The sequence below is a fragment of the Rhodamnia argentea genome, chromosome 3 (genome assembly GCF_020921035.1).
Source record: "Rhodamnia argentea isolate NSW1041297 chromosome 3, ASM2092103v1, whole genome shotgun sequence".
Lineage (NCBI taxonomy): Eukaryota > Viridiplantae > Streptophyta > Magnoliopsida > Myrtales > Myrtaceae > Rhodamnia > Rhodamnia argentea.
Genome location: NC_063152.1, coordinates 8,049,178 through 8,067,929, shown reverse-complemented (window position 1 = coordinate 8,067,929; position 18,752 = coordinate 8,049,178). Strand labels below are relative to the sequence as shown.

The following is an 18,752-nucleotide window of genomic DNA, read 5'->3' as shown; positions in this document are numbered from 1 at the left end:
TCCGCACAATTCCGGAATAGTTTTAAGTGACTTGCATCCGTAAATATCCAGTTCCGCTAGCCCTCGAAGCTCAGTCAATTTCTCGCAATTTTGCACAATCAGACTCATCAAGCCGGTACACGATGACAAATCCGGTAAGATCTCAATCGAGGAACATCCTGGGATAGCAATATGTTCTAGAGATATTGACTCCTCAAGCCCCGGGATCTCTCAAAGTTCATGACAGTTTGACAGGAACAATTCTCGTAAATTACGAAAACTTGACAAGTTCGGTAATATGGCTAAGGACTTGCAACCTTCAATACGTAAACTTTTGCGGGATGGGAATCACTCTAGGCTCTGTATGTCTTGAAGCTTGTCGCAGCCGTCGATAGTCAAACTTTTCAAGTGGCCAAAGCAACATAAATTTGGTAGCCTTTCAATTGAAGCGCATCCAGAGATATTCAACTCTTCCAAGAACTTTAACCCATCGAGGCCTTGAATTTGGGTTAAGTTTTTGAAATTTGTAATATTTAATATCTTCGGACTATCAGATTTTGGAAGGTCCAGCCTTTCAATTGTAGCGCACGTAGAGATATCCAACCTCTCCAAGAACCGCAACCCTTCAAGCCCTTGAATTTTGGCTAACTTTACGCAGCCTCTAGCATGTAACTCCTTCATACTCCAGGATTTTGGAAGGTCTAGACTTTCAATTGAAGTGCACCGAGAGATATTCAGCTCTTCCAAGGACTCCAAACTATTGAGACCATGAATTTCGGCTAAGATTGTGCACCAGCCAGCATTTAATCTCTTCACACAATCTGGAAGGTGCAATTTTGTAATTAAAGTGCAGCCACCGATATTTAGCTCTTCCAAAAGCTCCAACCCATCAAGGCCTTGAATTTCGGCTAATTTGGTGCAATCTTTAGCATCTAATTTCTTCAGCCTCCCGGATTTTGGAAGGTGCAATTTTGTAATTGAAGTGCAGCCACCGATATTTAGCTCTCTCAAAAGCTCCAACCCATCGAGGCCCCGAATTTCGGCTAATTTGGTGCAATCTTTAGCATTTAATTTCTTCAACTTCCCGGATTTTGGAAAGAGAAGCCCTTCGATTGAAGGGCACCAAGAGATATTAAGGATTTCCAGCTTTTCGAGACCTTGGATTTCGGCCAAGATTTTGCACCGGTCAACATTTAATCTCATCAAATCCTCGTAGTTTGGAAGGTGCAACTTTTTAATTGAAGTGCAGCCAATGATATCTAGCTCTCCCAAAAGCTCCAACCCATCGAGGCCTTGAATTTCGGCTAATTTGGTGCAATCTCTAGCATCTAATTTTTTCAGCCTCCCCGATTTTGGAAAGAGAAGCCCTTCAATTGAAGTGCACCTAGAGATATTAAGGATTTCCAACTTTTCGAGACCTTGAATTTCGGCCAAGATTTTGCACCCGTTAACATTTAATCTCATCAAATCCTCGGCGTTTGGAAGGTGCAACTTTTTAATTGAAGTGCAGCCAATGATATCTAGCTCTCCCAAAAGCTCCAACCCGTCGAGGCCTTGAATTTCGGCTAATTTGGTGCAATCTCTAGCATCTAATTTCTTCAGCCTCCCGCATTTTGGAAAGAGAAGCCCTTCAATTGAAGCGCACCAAGAGATATTAAGGATTTCCAACTTTTCGAGACCTTGAATTTCGGCCAAGATTTTGCACCCGTTAACATTTAATCTCATCAAATCCTCGTAGTTTGGAAGGTGCAACTTTTTAATTGAAGTGCAGCCAATGATATCTAGCTCTCCCAAAAGCTCCAACCCATCGAGGCCTTGAATTTCAGCTAATTTGGTGCAATCTTTAGCATCTAATTTCTTCAGCCTCCCGAATTTTGGAAGGTGCAATTTTGTAATTGAAGTGCAGCCACCGATATTTAGCTCTCTCAAAAGCTCCAACCCATCGAGGCCCCGAATTTCGGCTAATTTGGTGCAATCTTCAGCATCTAACATCTTCAGTCTCCTGGATTGTGGAAAGAGAAGACTTTCCATTGAAGCGCACCCAGAGATATTCGGGATTTCCAAGAACTCCAACTTTTCGAGACCTTGAATTTCGGCCAAGATTTTGCACCCGTTAACATTTAATCTCATCAAATCCTCGTAGTTTGGAAGGTGCAACTTTTTAATTGAAGTGCAGCCAATGATATCTAGCTCTCCCAAAAGCTCCAACCCATCGAGGCCTTGAATTTCAGCTAATTTGGTGCAATCTTTAGCATCTAATTTCTTCAGCCTCCCGAATTTTGGAAGGTGCAATTTTGTAATTGAAGTGCAGCCACCGATATTTAGCTCTCTCAAAAGCTCCAACCCATCGAGGCCCCGAATTTCGGCTAATTTGGTGCAATCTTCAGCATCTAACATCTTCAGTCTCCCGGATTGTGGAAAGAGAAGACTTTCCATTGAAGCGCACCCAGAGATATTCGGGATTTCCAAGAACTCCAACTTTTCGAGACCTTGAATTTCGGCCAAGTTTTTGCACCCGTGAACATTTAATCTCATCAAACCCTCGCATTTTGGAAGGTGCAATTTTTTAATTGAAGTGCAACCACCGATATTTAGCTCTCCCAAAAGCTCCAACCCATCGAGGCCCCGAATTTCGGCTAATTTGGTGCAATCTTCAGCATCTAACATCTTCAGCCTCCCGGATTGTGGAAAGAGAAGACTTTCCATTGAAGCGCACCTAGAGATATTCAACTCTTGCAAGGACTTTAACCCATCGAGGCCTTGAATTTGGGTTAAGTTTTTGAAATTTTTAATATTTAGTATCTTCAGACTATCAGATTTTGGAAGGTCCAGCATTTCAATTGTAGCGCGCGTAGAGATATCCAACCTCTCCAAGAACTCCAACCATTCGAGCCCTTGAATTTTGGCTAACTTTACGCAGCCTCCGGCATGTAACTCCTTCATACTCCCGGATTTTGGAAGGTCTAGACTTTCAATTGAAGTGCACCGAGAGATCTTCGGCTCTTGCAAGGACTCCAACCTATTGAGACCATGAATTTCGGCTAAGAATGTGCACCGGCCAGCATTTAATCTCTTCACACGCTCCGGAAGGTGCAATTTTGTAATTAAAGTGCAGCCACCGATATTTAGCTCTTCCAAAAGCTCCAACCCATCAAGGCCTTGAATTTCGGCTAATTTGGTGCAATCTTTAGCATCTAATTTCTTCAGCCTCCTGGATTGTGGAAAGAGAAGACTTTCCATTGAAGCGCACCCAGAGATATTAAGGATTTCCAAGAACTCCAACTTTTCGAGACCTTGAAGCTTCGTGAGGCTCCCACAGTAGCTCAACTCCAAGCGAACGAGGTCCTTCACGTCTCCAATCGAAGAGTCAATTTGCTGCAGTCCCCTACAATTGTTGAGGATCAAAACCTCTAAATTCTTAAAAGCCGAGAGGAAGTCCGCATTTTCCAAGTATTGACAATTTGTAAGGTCGAGAAATTTGAGCTTCTTTGCTATCCGGTAAAAAGAAATGGTTGTCAAGGGTGATTATGATTAAAATAAAAAAAATATATAAAAGGGAAAAGAAGAAGAAGAAGAAAAAGATTTGCTCTTACCACGAAAGAACTCCACCCTTGCCATCTCTCATTTATCCTGCCGCTTGATAAATCCAAGACAACTAATTCCATTGCGTGAAAATTTTTTACTTCAAAATTCATGGCATATTCTTCCCGTGGAAGCCGTCTTAACTCCTCCCTTGAGTCCTCAAAATCGCTGGAAAATGCCCGCTTCATCTAAAGAAATCTTAAACTCGTCAATTTTTAAATTGACTGCAGAGGTCACTTTTATCCCATGAACGAAAACATGAGTTTGAAAGGTAATGTTATTTTCGGCCCATATGCAAAAGGTCGTGTTCTTTTTATGATACTATGGATGAAGAGTGAAATGGATTCATGCAAAAATATTGAACTAAACGAAAAATGTACCTCTTCAATATCAAAATTCATGGGGCATATTGGCCATCGAAGCCATTTTAACTCCCCTATTGAGTCCTTAAAATCTCCATCGAGATGTGCCCCTTCCTCCATGTGAAGGAATCTTAGACTCGTCAATTTCTTGAATTGTTCTCCCGTGTAAATGTTGTCATCTTGCTCAGCTGCTTTGCCGAAGCCTTTTGAACTACCTTCACTCGGATGAATGGCCTCAATCATTCCCGTTCCCTATATGCAACGATTCAATTTCCATTAATATTATATCCAACTAAAGTAATCTAAACTTACCAAAAAAGTTCTAAGCCTATTCCAATTATGCCAATTCAGTCCCTAATTTTTTTTTTTGGCCAATTGTATTTATGATTCTATGATTTATCAATAGTCCAATCATTTACCGCATTTGTCAAAGACGTAAGCGAAACAAATGTAGAAATTCATGATCTTAACACTACAATACTTACTCAGAGAGAGCAACCTCCCGACTTTCTAATCTCGTCAATGAAACATTCAAGTTGCAATAATAGTAGAGCAAGCACTAAGCAGTGGACCAACATTACTCTAACAAGAGAACATGGACTAAGTACGAAAAAGAAATGAAACGGTTACCTTATTTTCCTTTAGCACTTTCTTGACATGCTCGGAGTCCCATAACCTCCTACGGTTTTGAGGCTTCAAATGGTTTTCTTCACGGACTATTTCTCTACCAAGATCTCTCAATTGGTCATGCATTCGGAGCTCATGATAATCCCCAATTTTTATTAACGACTTGAATCTCAATACTTCAATTTCCTTCTCGGGGAAAAAGCCACAAGCTTTCCACATGTAGGATGCGATTCTTCCGTCAATGCCAATGAAAAAACAAGCAATATCCAAAAATATTTGCTTTTGCTCATATTCTAATGCTTCATAACTTATCCGTAAATTTTTTTGCACTTCCTCAAGAGGCACTTTTTTTAACTTGTCTATTGTACCTCTCCAGAATGCTCTCTCGTGTCCGCACAATAATGAGCCCACAACCTCAAGGGATAAGGGAAGCCCTTTGATGATGGATACAACATCATTAGCGAGGTCCTCAAAGCCCCTTAGAGGAGAGTCCCTTCGGAATGCATGTTTGCTAAACAGAATCAAAGATTGATCGTTACCCATTTCCTTATGGTCATAGGTGTGGTCCACCCCAAAATTTTGAAGAATACTCTTGTCTCTGGTGGTAATAATGACCCTACTTCCCGAAGAAAACCAATTGTGATTACCAGCCAAACACCTCAATTGAATGACAACATCCACGTCATCAAGAAGAAGGAGGACCTTTTTACCTTTAAACTTGGAGGAGATGAACTTAGTCCCTTCATGTTCATTATAAACTTCATTTTTGAGCTTCAATATATCATAGATTAACCGATTTTGTAAGTAATGTGCGCCGTTACGCTTCCATGATTCCCTTATATCGGGAATGAAGCTACGGTGCTCGAATTGATTGGAAAGCTTGTTGTAGATGGCTTTAGCAAGAGTAGTCTTACCGATGCCTCCCATTCCATGGATGCCAACAAATAGGGTGGCATGAGATATTTTAGTATCCACAAATTCCATAATCTCCTTCACATGATGATCAATTCCAACCAAATTCTCAGAAATATCCAACTCAAAACTTTTCTTCAGCTCGCTCAACACTTTTTGGACAATCGAATCCACCAAGCGTGCTTCAGACACATCAAATGTGACAAAAGTTCGGTTATGTGGCAACAAGAATTTTATGTTGTTTATCAAATGAGAACACAATAATAAATAAATCTCCTGATTGATTGAAAAACTTTAAAAATCATTTTTGTCACACCATATATTGGTGGTCGCTTCACATGGCGCGCCCAATTCCACCGTTACTCCTAAATAATTTATTAAGCCAAAATAAACTTGAGGGTATGGGTTATGAATATTAAATATTGTATCTATTATGGATTTGAGTCAAATTTTAAACTTGTTGTTTGTTAAAGATGTGAGAGATGACGTGGACGTGACTTTGACAATTTGTAGAGCGTTTGAATAAGCAAAGACAAGTTATAACTTTTGATACAAGATGATTTCGGGTGTTGCGATACCAATCGAAAAAGTTGTTCGTAGTCCGATATTGCGAACTACCCGAATTGCGCTTGAGAGGCTTTATCCTTGTTTGCTCACTTCTACACGCTTGCAAGTTTCTACTCGTCTTGTGAATTTTAGTATCGTTCTAGATTTGTGTTCTTATCGGTTTTCATTGCCTCCAAGGATGATAACAGGTTGTACTTTAAATTCCTTTTGAGTATCTATGTTCTATGATTTCAACTGGTCTATTATTGATTATATATACACGAAAGCGGAAGAATAATTTTTACCCAAAATAAGAACATTGCTTCAATACATGCACGTGCATGAGATAAAAATTACTTGTTGAAGATAGGAAATGAATTGGAAATTATTTGAACAAACATATAATTAAAAAAAAAACCCTTTTTCCCTTCTTTATATTTTCCATCATCATACGCAACCGAAGAAACATTTCTTTTGTGAAAAATAATCTTAACAGCAACTAATCAACGATAACAATGACTTAATGAATGTAACTTGGGAAGATAAAGAAATATAGCTTTTTTTTTTGGTCGAAAAAGAAACATAGCTTCGACAATCGCCATGCACGGTATATGATGTTGCGAGCTCTAAATAAAAAAACACAATTAAGTTGTACTATTAATCTCAAATAAATATGTAATTAGAAAAGTTTGAGATGAAGATTAATGTAGCATACGCTATAGACATGATATGAAAATGGCGCAATGTTGAAAAATCTTTGGATATAAGAGTAAAAATTCATTCAGAAAATCTTATTGTTCAAGCAAATGGGATTATAACAACAAAATCTATAATTAAGTTGGTCATCCTTAAAGCAAAAAACCTAAAAAACAAAAAAAAATTATAGAACTCATGCATTGCAGGATCTTACAGTTCTTTTATATACAAATAAAAAAAAACGAAAATGAAGCAGGTGAGAATGAGAACAACCAGTAAACACTCACACATATTATAAGAAAGTAGAGAATGCTTTGGTGAAAAATTTTACCCATTGGCTTCGTATCCTTTCAAGGTACTGACTTCACCGAGTGCTTTCTTCCAATTCTTCAAGATCCTTGGATCGAAACCCCTCTCACGCAAACGATCCTCACGCTCACGAAATGCTTTTCCAAAATTCCCGGTTTGATGTCCCACGTCGGCTGGTTTCACTTTATAGAATACAGGCAACACCATTTGCCCATTATCATTCTTGCACTTCATTATTTGAGCCAGTTCATTCAGGCACCATCTGCTTGTACCGTAACCCTCGGACAAAATGGGGATCAGGATCTGACTCTTCGTTATGGCTGCTAAAATCTCTGGTCCGATGTCCTCGCCTTGGGGGAGCTCCTCTTCGTCTCTGAAAGTATCAATTCCAGCTCTAAGGAGCCCATGGTAGAGGTGATCCGAGAAGTTACATCGAGTATCTGGGCCTCTGAAGCTCAAGAACACGTCATAGCGGTTTCCAGTAGTCGCGGTCGACGAACTAGATGCACTGTTGTTAGTTTCTGTCGGAGATGAACTAGATGCGCCTTTACTAATTCCTGTCGGAGACGGACTAGATCCACCGGATTTTGTTTCTGTAGGAGACGAACTAGATCCACCAGATTTAGCTTCTGTCGGAGACGAACTAAATCCACCGGAATTAGTTTCCATCGGAGACGAAGTAGATCCACCGTCATTAGTTTCTGTCGGCAACGAACTAGATCCATCAGAATTAGCTTCTGTCGGCGGAGTCATCGAACCAGGTGCGCCAGTATCAGCATCTTCTTTTTTTCTACGCGCACGAGCTTTCTTCTTATTGAGAACATCTTCTTTTTTTCTACGCGCACGACCTTTCTTCTCATTGAGAACATAAAATGCAAGCCCGGGGCGACGAAGCATTTCGGCTTTGCTCCGACTCTGGCCTTGATTTTCGCTTTCAAATCTGACGGAGGAAAAAGCCCAGAATGCCTCTCTCAGGAAACAGAGAATGCCTTCTTGTTGCCAATTCTCTCTCCCTGTGGGTTGATTTGTATAATGGGAACCAGTTGGCAAAGAGAATCTTGTACCCACAAGTCAACCACGCGTTTAGAGTCGTTGCCTTCACGTGGTGGAAGTTTCACTGCACATGGGAGCAAATTTCGATGCAGCAGCAATGAAAAAAAAAACAATTGCAGTTATTATCCGTAGACAAGTGGTCATAATTGATAATTGAGTAAAACTCCCCTTTTTTAAAATTTATTTTTCATCAGAAAATGTACTTTTTTGAATATATTTAAAGCTCTTGATCCCACTTAGGAATTTACCCTCTCACTTTGAAACTCTAAATTGATCTGTTGAGTTTATTCATGAAATCCACATTGTGCACGTCCTTCCGCAATATCTACGTTAACTTGATTGACTATGGGAGTAACTTGGGATCCAAAGTTTTCTTAGTAGCAGGGAGTATAATAAACCCTAGCGGCTTGATATCCCGACTCTCTAGCAGCTTGATATCCCGACTCCTGCAGTCTAAATTGTACATTTATGACTCCAGTGCACCTTTCTTTCTATTAAATTAGTATAATCTATAACGGAGAACATACCAAAATAACTTTCGGTAATACATAAATTTTACATACATTGGCCTTTCTTTTACTAGTAAATGAATACAATTGGCAAATCTAAATATATAATAGGAAATGGACAGCAACTTGCAATGAATCCGGATAAGAAACATGTTGATGCATCGACCATGGATATATTTTTCCTCTTATTTAATTTCTTTTCCAAGTAGACTTTGTAACTCCATGACAACTCTTTATTACTATTTTTGGACAAAATGAAAATCTAGAAGAGTACACGCTCGCATGTACAAGATTACTTGGTGCCTAGATGCATAAATCTTCCACTTTTGGTCATCACATTCTTGTGAATGTTTGACTTCAGTCCTTTTAATTTGCTTTTAGAGATAAAACTAGTCAAAAACATATCCATTAGATTGATTAAATTTTTTCGACCCTGTAACAATTTAAGTTCATTTCCTTATATAATCCAAATCATGCATATATTTGTGTGCCCTTTTTTGGTTCATAAGGTGGACTGGTCTCTCGTATATATTTTATGAGCATCTTCTTGGATTAGAGTAATTATAGCACACAATATGGATGTAAAAAAAATATTTCCTAAAGCGTCTTATTCACTCATCGTGTGGTGGTTAGCAATAGAGTGGATAGTTGAAGTCATCAAATTAAAAGTGGATAAACCACATCTTGCTTAAGTACTAATTAGAAGATGAGATGCACTCTCATTCTTTTTTATCTATAGAGACTCCCAAAAAAAATCTAATAAATGGAGAGCATCTTTCAGAATAAGTGCACCATCAATGCCATAATTTATGTAAGCCGCTCACTTGAGTGCCATAATTTTGAAAAATCAATCACTTAAGTGCTATCTCCGATGTGGACGCTGGAAAAACCGACGTAGCACTTTCGAAATGATTCTATTGAAAATTTTAATGTACACGTGAATTTTTTCCTAAATTTTTTTATTTATTTTGTAATTTTTTGCTTCCTTGGTTAGTGAGGGTCACCGGCAACCCTCGCCGGCCATGATTGGCGACCCCCAAGGGTGAGGGCCTTCTCGCCTTAGATTGGAGGTTGCAATGACCCGCGCCCAGGGCCGTAGCGGCCTCAATGGTGGGGAGCAAGGGCGCGAAGTCCCTCACCGGATATGGGTGAGGGCCCTCGCAGCCCCGCCGGCCATGGGGAGAGCTATCCTTGACTACGATTGAGGGCACGACGGCCCTCGCCCATGGCCTGCGAAGGTCCTTGCCCAGATCCGGCGAGGGCCTTTACACCCTCGCCCGCTATTGCTTAGGCCGCGACGGTTGTCTCCTAGGGCCATCGCGGCTCCGCCGGCTCAAGGCGAGGCAGCCTTCGCCCCTGGGCCAACCGGTCGTGGCCAGAGAGGGTCGCCGATGTCCCTCGCCAACCAAGGTTGAAAAACCAACAAAAATAAAATAAAAATAAAAATATCAAAATAAATAAAAATAAAAAAAATTCAGAAAATATTATTTCACCAAAAAAATAGAAAATATTAAAAATGAAAAAAAATCCTTTTGCTGAAAAATAAATAAAAAGTCCACATAGGATGATTCGCGGGAAGTGGCACTCAAGTGAACGATTTTCACCGGAAGTAGCAATCAAGTGAATGATTTTCCTCCGATGTGGCACTCAACCGAACAAAAAAAAAATTATAGCCCTCAAATGAGCGCCATAACAAAATTTATGGAATTCGTAGTGTATTTATGCCGCGTCTTTTTTATCAAACTGGACAGCCAATATTTGTACATTTATAGTTGAAATAGCTCTCCTCCAGAATGCGTTGTTGTCTAGGAATAAATTCAATTTTCCAAGGAAATATGGAAAAAATAATGAAGAAATACACGAAAAATACGTAGTGCTATGCTCCCAAAGAGTGTTGTGCTACTGTACTCATCACCTACAAGTTTATTAAACTAAAAATTTGTTCAAGTGCGTAAAAAGTCGAACAATTAACTATTTAATGAGAAGGGTACCTATTTATATAAAAAGGCTTTAGGTCTAGTTTCAAAATAAAAATTCTAATAAAAAATAATTATAAGTTTAGTCTCAAATTTGCCCCAAATTTTTTTGTCTAAAACAAACTAGAACTTTAGGTTTAGTCCTAAATTTTCCCTTGCTAGCCCTCCGTCCAAAAATCACAGTCAGTTTTCCCTAGTCTTCCTAATTTCCTTATCAAAAAACAATTACGTTTGAGATAATATTCCACCTCACTTTGCTGATTTAGATTTTTTTTCATTGACATTGAAATGTCACGTCAAAAAATAAGGACTACTTTTGGATGGAGGGTTCACAAGGGCGGATTTGAGACAAGCTAGTGTGTTTTTTAGACAAAAAGTTATCGAAGCAGATTCTAGACATGAGATACGTTTCAGGATTTTTTGGATAGAAAAATCAGAGGCAGATTTAAGATTAAATCTAAAGTTTCAGGATTTTTTGGATAGAATTAAGATTGAATGAGTTAAAGCGTTGTTACGGAATTAGCCCTGTAATCAGACAGCATATAATTTTCTTTCTACCCCCTCTTCCAGTGGCTGGGTCCTACCTGTCCTTGCTTAACTTGAGGCCACCGCTCATCTCTACCAAATTTTCTTTTGTCCATTTCTTATTTCGAATGAGTGGGTAGGCCCACCACTCTTCTCTCTACTTTATTGTCAAGTTACCAATTAATCATTTGATCAATTTTGTTGATTTCACAGTTTCTCATCCAAAATTTCATATTATTGACTATTCCACACTAACTGCTGCTATACTTATCAATATATAAAATCATTGATTATTTCATCAGTTTGACACAATAAAATTGACATCTGATAAGAAAATCACCATCTCATTGGATTCAACATAAAATTGTTTGGTAAGTAAAAACCAAACCAATGCGATGACATTTCATTTTTAAGTGTATCATATTGATAAATCGTTATATGCACGCTATTTAGTTCTATAAATGTTGCTCTAAGTTTGTATTTGCGTTGTACATTCTTTCACACTAGTTTTCACGACATCATATTGCGCAAAAGGTAGACAAACATCTCAGCCTTCCAAGTAAATGTTATCATTAGTTTTCACCTAACGATCATTTAAAATAAATTACAATCTGTCATGAAATACCATATCCCATTTTATTATTCTGTTTGATGAAATTCACGATTCACCATCCATACTTTTAACTTTTCGATTTAGGAGTCATATTTCCATGTGACAACTAAGGGTGATTCTAAGTGGTTATCATGTCATATCAAAATTGTGACTAGTCCTTCACATGGTGCTCTCTTGCTCAGATTTCAGTGTGCAACAAGCCAGTCAAATAAGCACCATTGAAATGAAAGTTGTATTGCAACTTGCGATGAACTAGGAAGAAATCTGAAGCAGACTTTGTCTCTGGAGCATCTTCGGAAGCCAGAAAATATCTTCCAAGAAGAGGACTGGACCGCTGACATCAAACCTTTCAACTTCTGTTTGGCTGCTGCTTTCAATAACACCTTGCCACCACTTGCCTTTCTGCTCGTCATGCTGGACGCCTTTTAGACTCGATTCAGCAAACTCTAGAATCGGGTTTAAATGCCTTCAGTCACAATTTTCCTGGATCAACTAGCTTCTCTTTCAATTCACGCCTTTCATGTCTTTAAGTTTTGAGGACCAACTTTTCCAACATGAGCGCATCAATTGGCAAAAATTTTCCAGGGAAAATAGAATGCAAGCCCCGGGAGAAGGTTCAATGCTATGAGCTCAGCAAAAGAATATCCAAAAATAGGACGATGCATTTCGTCTTTGCTCTGACTCTACCGTTGATTTTTGAGTTCAAATCTCATGGAGATAAGAACCGGAATGCCTCTCTAGAAATAGAAAATGCCCTGTTGTAGACCATTCTCTTGTGATATGATTTATATAATGGAATCAGTTGGCAATCAGAATCGCACCAAAAAGTCAAAGCTGCCAAGCTACATAATAAATTAGTAATTCATTCCCAGGGAACAGCAGCCACATGCTCAGAGTCATTGTCTCCATATGCTAAAAAACTAACGTTATTAACACGTGTCGAGGATCCTAAAAAACTATCAATATGTTATATACACACACTCTCGAGCATTTATGAGACGAATTCCTTTTTTGCTCTGGTCTTGGCTTAATTTATCCTTCAAATCTCAGAAAGAAATGAAAATGCCTTTTTGCTTTTGCTTTGGCTTTTTATTTTACTATTGGTTTGGTTTATCTAATTGAACAAGTTGACGGAGCAGCGAGACAGCTAAGAGGAAGTCCAAGTTCGAATCCGTTAATATATCTAATTAGATCTACATTCATTCAAAAATTTAATCCAATGAGTTATAAGCAACTTGATATATTAAATGCTTCACTTTACATTAATTTTTCAATATGAGACTTCTCAAACACAATTTTACGTGTATCTCAATATCTCCCATTCATGTGTGAGTTTAGTGTTAGGTTTGTTCCCCTTTAATTTAGGTATTTTCTTGTATCAATTTATCTTGACTTGAATCTCAAACGCTCACTTTTATCCCTAGTTTCTTTCTCCGGACCGAACCGTGAAGGTTGCCATCGGGCTTGCGGGTTGCTACACTACAATAGCCACCATCCGGAGACAATGTTAGTCACTGAATTCCTTTATTGAGATATTTACCAAACACCATAATAGATTGGGGACTACCAATCTACCATTGGCTGTGATAATTTTTGTAATATTAGCATGAAAACCGGCAGGATTTTGCAATTAAATCAACACGAGAGAACTAGAGAAATAAACAAGTAACAATAAAGGACATGAGCAATTTACATGGTTCGGTCCGAGTGTTGTTCTCTACATCCATGTGGAGATCCATCAATCGAAGAATCAAAGTTACACTAGATCACTCGCTCGAGTGTTTCCCACACTTAGATTACACCCAAGCTCCAAGTGTTTACAAATTAACAACTCAATTTGGATATAAAGCTCACAACACAAATCACTGTGTTTAAAGAATTCCTTCGTGCTGTTGAAGAAAGAACTCTCTGTGTGATCCTTTCGACGAGGCTCTTAAGAAGTCCCTTCACTATTTGGTCTAATCCTAAATCTATCCCTGCTAGCACTCCATCCAAAAACCACACTCAATTGTCCCTAATTTATGCACTATCAAACAACCAACGAAGGTTTTTAGATAGAAGATTATCGGGAGCATATTTTAGAATAATCAGTGTTCTGTTTTTTTATTAAAGATGTTTGAGCGGATTTAGGATTGGACCTAAAATTTGTGAATTTTTTAGACAAAATAATTGGGGGGCAGATTTAGGACTGAATCTAAATTGAAGATATTTTACATAGAAAAATTTAGGTAGAATTAAAATTAAACTTAAAATTTGAAGGCATTTAGGTCGAGGAGCTTCACCGGTTCTAATCATGGAGGAGTAGATTTGTAATTAAATAGCATATATAATTTTCTTCATATCCCCCTCGACCGGTGGCTAGGTCCCATTAATCCTTGCTTAACTTGTGCTAAGTTTGTGTCTATTTCTTATTTGGTTAGTATCATGAAAGAACCTCAAATTAGTATACATGTGACAAATTTACTCAAAACTAATTTTTTGACCATAAAAAATCCCAAATTGGTACATACATGACAAATTTACCCTCCGTTACTTTTCATTAAATTGAGTTAATATCATGAAAAATCCTAAACTGGTATACATATGACAAACGAAGGGTAAAAATCCTAAATTAGTACACCAGTGAACTGCCACATATCACTCATCTCAATAATTTAACATTTAATAGAAATTTAAAAAGGGTAAATTGTCACAGTTTTATAAATTTGGAATTTTTTATTAGTTTGAGATAAATTTATCACGTATATACTCAATTGAGATTTTTCACGAAATTAATTTTTTTTCTTATTTCAAATTAGTTGCTAGGCCCACCACTCTTCTCTCTACTTAGTTGTCAAGTGAGTATTATTATTATTTTTTTAAATTTCAACTTATTGATATCATTTGGTCGTATTTATTGATTTCACAATTTCTTAATCAATCCAAAGCCAAATTAATAAACAGGGCTTTAGAAAAATAAAAAAGCAAAAGAAGAGATAAAAGGCAAAAGGGAGAGCACGCCCTAAGGGAGAAAGAAGAGGAAAGAAGAGGAAGAAGGGAAAGGAAAAAGAAAGAGCATTTTCGACCTGCAATGTCCGGTGAGGATGACCGAGTTTTCGAAATTATGATACAAATTCAAAATTATGTGAAATTTGAATTGCGAAATTCAATTGGAATTTTTAATTTATGGAATTACATGGAAATCATGGATTATGACGTCGTGAAGTTATGGGGTTTGACGCGAGTTGATTTGAAGTAACTTTTTAATTGGAGCGAAATTTTCAAATTTTGTGTGTGAGCTTTGCATTTCAAACAGCTTTGAATAATTGCTTTGCCCGAGCAATTTGTTGCAACCTGGGAATGCTTTTGTTAGCGATTAAGCTTCGTTTTAGCCAATTCAAAATTGAGGTAGTGTGTTACTTGGTTTTGACGTTGATTCTCCTTTAATTAACATGATTACGAGATGGTCTGCTTGAATAAATATGTTGTTGGGCATTCTCGGCTAAGTAGTGCTATCTCTTCAATAAAAAGGAATAGACATATTATGTGCAAAGTATGATTTGGCTAAAAGGCAAAACTAATTGTTTATAGCATCTACTATCCTCTTGATTATTTGAAATGGCATGAAAAACATTTTCATAAACAGTTTGTGAGTTGATTATTGTGAAATGGTCTGAGAATTATCAAGGGATTGCAAAAAAGCTATACCTATTGATTTGTATATCTGATTAACTAAAGTTATTAATTATTATGTTGTGAAAGGATATATGTTTGGCACAATAAAAACTATTTATGAACAGTATTCTGATTAATGAGATAGATACTGGATTTGATTTCTGATATTGAATGTTAGATGATTTGATACCCAATCTTTTGCTCACTGGCTCTTCTTCACGAGTGCCCCGACAATTTCTGTCTCTCTGTCTTTTCAATTTTCCCTTTTTACCTCCTTCACGAGAATCTATCTTCTCTGTTCTCTCTTTTGCCGACCATAATGCTCTCTCTTTATATCTTTTTATTGGTCGTGAAGAAAAGCCCCACCCTTTTTCTTTTTTGAGCTCCCGTTGGCAATGATTATATTCTGAAAAATCTACCGCCCCACCTGACTATGAGTTTCGGTCCCAATGCTGAGATTGCTCCCTTGTCAATATGAAAATTGCTCTTTCCAGGTAGACTTTGTAACTCCACGACAACTCTTTGTTACTGTGTTTGGAAAAAATAATAATCTAGAAGAGTACAAGCTCACATGCACAAGATTACATGGTGCCTACATGCACAAACCTTCCACTTTTGATCATCATATTCTTGTGAATGTTTCGATTTCATTCCTTATAATTTGTTTTAGAGACAAAACTAGTAAAAAACATCTCCATTAAATTGATTAAACTTTTTTCAACCCCGTAACAATTTTAGTTCATTTCCTTAGATAATCCAAATCAAGCATATATTTGCGTGCCCTCTTTTTGATTCATAAGATGGATTGGTTTCTCGTATATATTTTATGAGCACCTTCTTGGACAATGTTCAACACATTGACACATAATAAATTAGAGCAATTATAGCACACAATATTGATGTAAAAAAATATTTCCTAAAGCGGTCTTATTCACTCATGGTGTGATGATTGGTAATAGTGGATAGTTAAAGTCATCAAATTAAAAATGGAAAAACCACATCTTGCTTAAGTACTAATTAGAAGATGAGATGCACTCTCATTCTTTTTTAATCTATAGATACTCCCCAAAACAAATCTAATCAACGGAGAGCATCTTTCTCAACAAGCTGGACAAACAATATTTGTACACTTATAGTTGATAATCCTCTTGACCTCTCCCTCGAGTTAATGCGTTGTTGTTTGGGAATAGATTCAATTTTCTAAGGAAATATGGAAAAAATATTGAAGAAAACACACGGAAAATAGGTGGTGCTCTGGTCCCAAATAGTGTCGTGCGACTGTGATGATCACTCACAAGTTTATTAAACCCAAAAATTCGTTCTAGTGCATAAAAAATCGAACAATTAATTATTTAACGAGAAGGGTACCTATCTATATAAAAGGCTTTAAGTTTAGTTTTAAAAAAATTCTAACAAAGAAACCTAATTATAAGTTCCGTCCCAAAGTTGCCTCATCCTCCAAATAGAAGGGGTTAAGGTCAGCCGGTGAGATGTGGGGGATAAGCGTAATTGTCGAGAGGGAAATAGTCCGGATCACCAGCTAAGGCCCCTACATGATAAATGATATTCTTTGTCTAAAACAAACTACAACTTTAAGTTTAGTCTTAAATCTGCTCCCGCTAGCCCTCCGTCCAAAAATCATCGTTGGTCATCCCTAATTTTCATAATTTCCTTATCAAAAAACGATTTTGTTGAAGATAATATTCCACCTTATATTTGCTGATGTGGATTTTTTTTATTGACATAGAAATGTCGCGTCAAATAATAACTGACTGTTTTTGGGCGAAAGGTTCACAAGAGCGGATTTGAGACTAGATAGTGTGTTGTTTCGGACAAAAAGTTACCGGAGCAAATTTGAGACATGACATGGATTTCAGGATTTTTTGGATAGAAAAATTAGAGGCAGAGTTACGACTAACTCTAATAAAGTTGAAGATTTTCCAGATAAAGAGGTCCATTAGGGAATTAAGGTTGAATTTAAAGTTTAAGCGTTGTTACGGAATTAGCTCCGTATAAAAAGAGGGAAAGAGAAAAAGTCGAGGAGCTTTATCATCCAGGGGCAGATTTGTAATCAGATATCTCCCAGTGGCTGGGTCCCGCCTGTCCTTGCTTAACTTGATGTTTCAGTGAACTCACGTCGTATGATGTAACTACTGAGAGTTAGCTAAAAAGCAACATTAACCGAGCTTCAATATCCCAAATAGAAGCACGGTCTCAAACGCACGTCAACTGGGCTCTAGCGACCTCGTTCTTCACACCAGTGATTTCTAACTCCGGCTCCAACAACAACCTTGTTGGGAAGGACGGGGCAACAATTCACCAAAATCGGCTTAACCCCATCAACAACTGTGCTAAAATATTAAAGAGATAAAAGGCAACAACACCACCAACATTTTACTCAATGCGGGAAAAAATCAAGAACCGCTAAAAAACTTTCACTAACCACCAAGAATAGTATGACACACAAAAGTTCCTCTCTAGTCATGCACTAGAGGCTCAACGTTAACAATACAACAGTATTTCATCTCCACGGACGTAAATTAATACAAACGGAACTAGAAACCGTAACCGTGATTGGAGAAAACGACGTACAATTAGGAGACGGTTTCAAAGAACGAAACCGATCAACTCGTGGGCGTCGGTCTCACAAACAACACTGAATTTGAGCCAATTCCAACAACATTTGGCCTTCAAATCTGGACCGAAAATCGGTCGTCCCTTTTTCTTCTTCTTGTGTTCTCTCGAACAGCCCCTCTCCTTGACCCCTCTTTTTTTTTTTTATGTTATGTTAGCTGGGCCTCACAAAGTGGTGGACCCAGCCAACAAACCTCCATCGTTCTAACAGCAAAATCAACAGCAATGAGAAATCTCTACCTCGCAAAACTCTGGCTCAGAAACTTTCGACCGCAGGGGATACATCCATTCCAAATTTCCAAGCCAACCCTGACAGCAGCTTTGCAGAGAAAATTGCAGGAGAGAGAGAGAGAGAGAGACTTGGTTACAGGAGCAGAGGCGGAAAGTTCCAGCTCTGCAAAGCTTCTGTTGAATGTAAATCAGGACAATGTGGGATGACAACATGCAAACATCCTTTACCATTCCAAGGATGCAAAGTCAGAGCTTGGAGAAGTTCAAGAAACATCAAGCTCCCGATCCTTTGATGATTTCCTTTTAAGATTGCCTTGGGACAGCTCTCTTGGATATTTCCAGCACTTACATCAACCAGTGGAATGCTAACCGAATCCTGCCAGTGAGTGAGATGAAATCAATCCAGCAACTAACATCAACGAACTACTAATGATACCCCAAAGTTTAAGGATCTTTATTTATTAAACTCGAAATTCTTTTTGAACTCTTTGGATCCAACTAGCGGGGCATCTAACATCATCAACCACAGAAGCTTTGATCAAGG

The 18,752-nt window shown here is 38.0% G+C and overlaps 1 protein-coding gene across 1 annotated transcript; it reads right to left on the bottom strand.

The window, feature by feature from the left end:
• Nucleotides 1–327: 327 nt before the first annotated feature.
• On the bottom strand, nucleotides 328–7,910 carry LOC115733368 (disease resistance protein L6-like). Its single transcript, XM_048275489.1, has 5 exons — nucleotides 7,064–7,910; nucleotides 4,554–5,644; nucleotides 3,942–4,175; nucleotides 2,846–3,354; nucleotides 328–2,695 (listed from the first exon to the last, which is right to left on the bottom strand). The coding sequence occupies exons 1-5, from the start codon at nucleotides 7,908–7,910 to the stop codon at nucleotides 328–330; spliced, it is 5,049 nt and encodes a 1,682-aa protein (XP_048131446.1).
• Nucleotides 7,911–18,752: the final 10,842 nt, after the last annotated feature.

Bases quoted from the DNA above. Each gene is read 5' to 3' on its own strand.
- LOC115733368 (XM_048275489.1), bottom strand. From the start codon at position 7,910: ATGCTTCGTCGCCCCGGGCTTGCATTTTATGTTCTCAATGAGAAGAAA. The intron at 5,645-7,063 runs GTACCTTGAAAG...ATGTGTCTGAAG, and splicing joins GAAAGCACTCGGTGAAGTCA to CACGCTTGGTGGATTCGATT. The intron at 2,696-2,845 runs GTTGGATATCTC...GAATATCTCTAG, and splicing joins TGGTTGGAGTTCTTGGAGAG to GTGCGCTTCAATGGAAAGTC.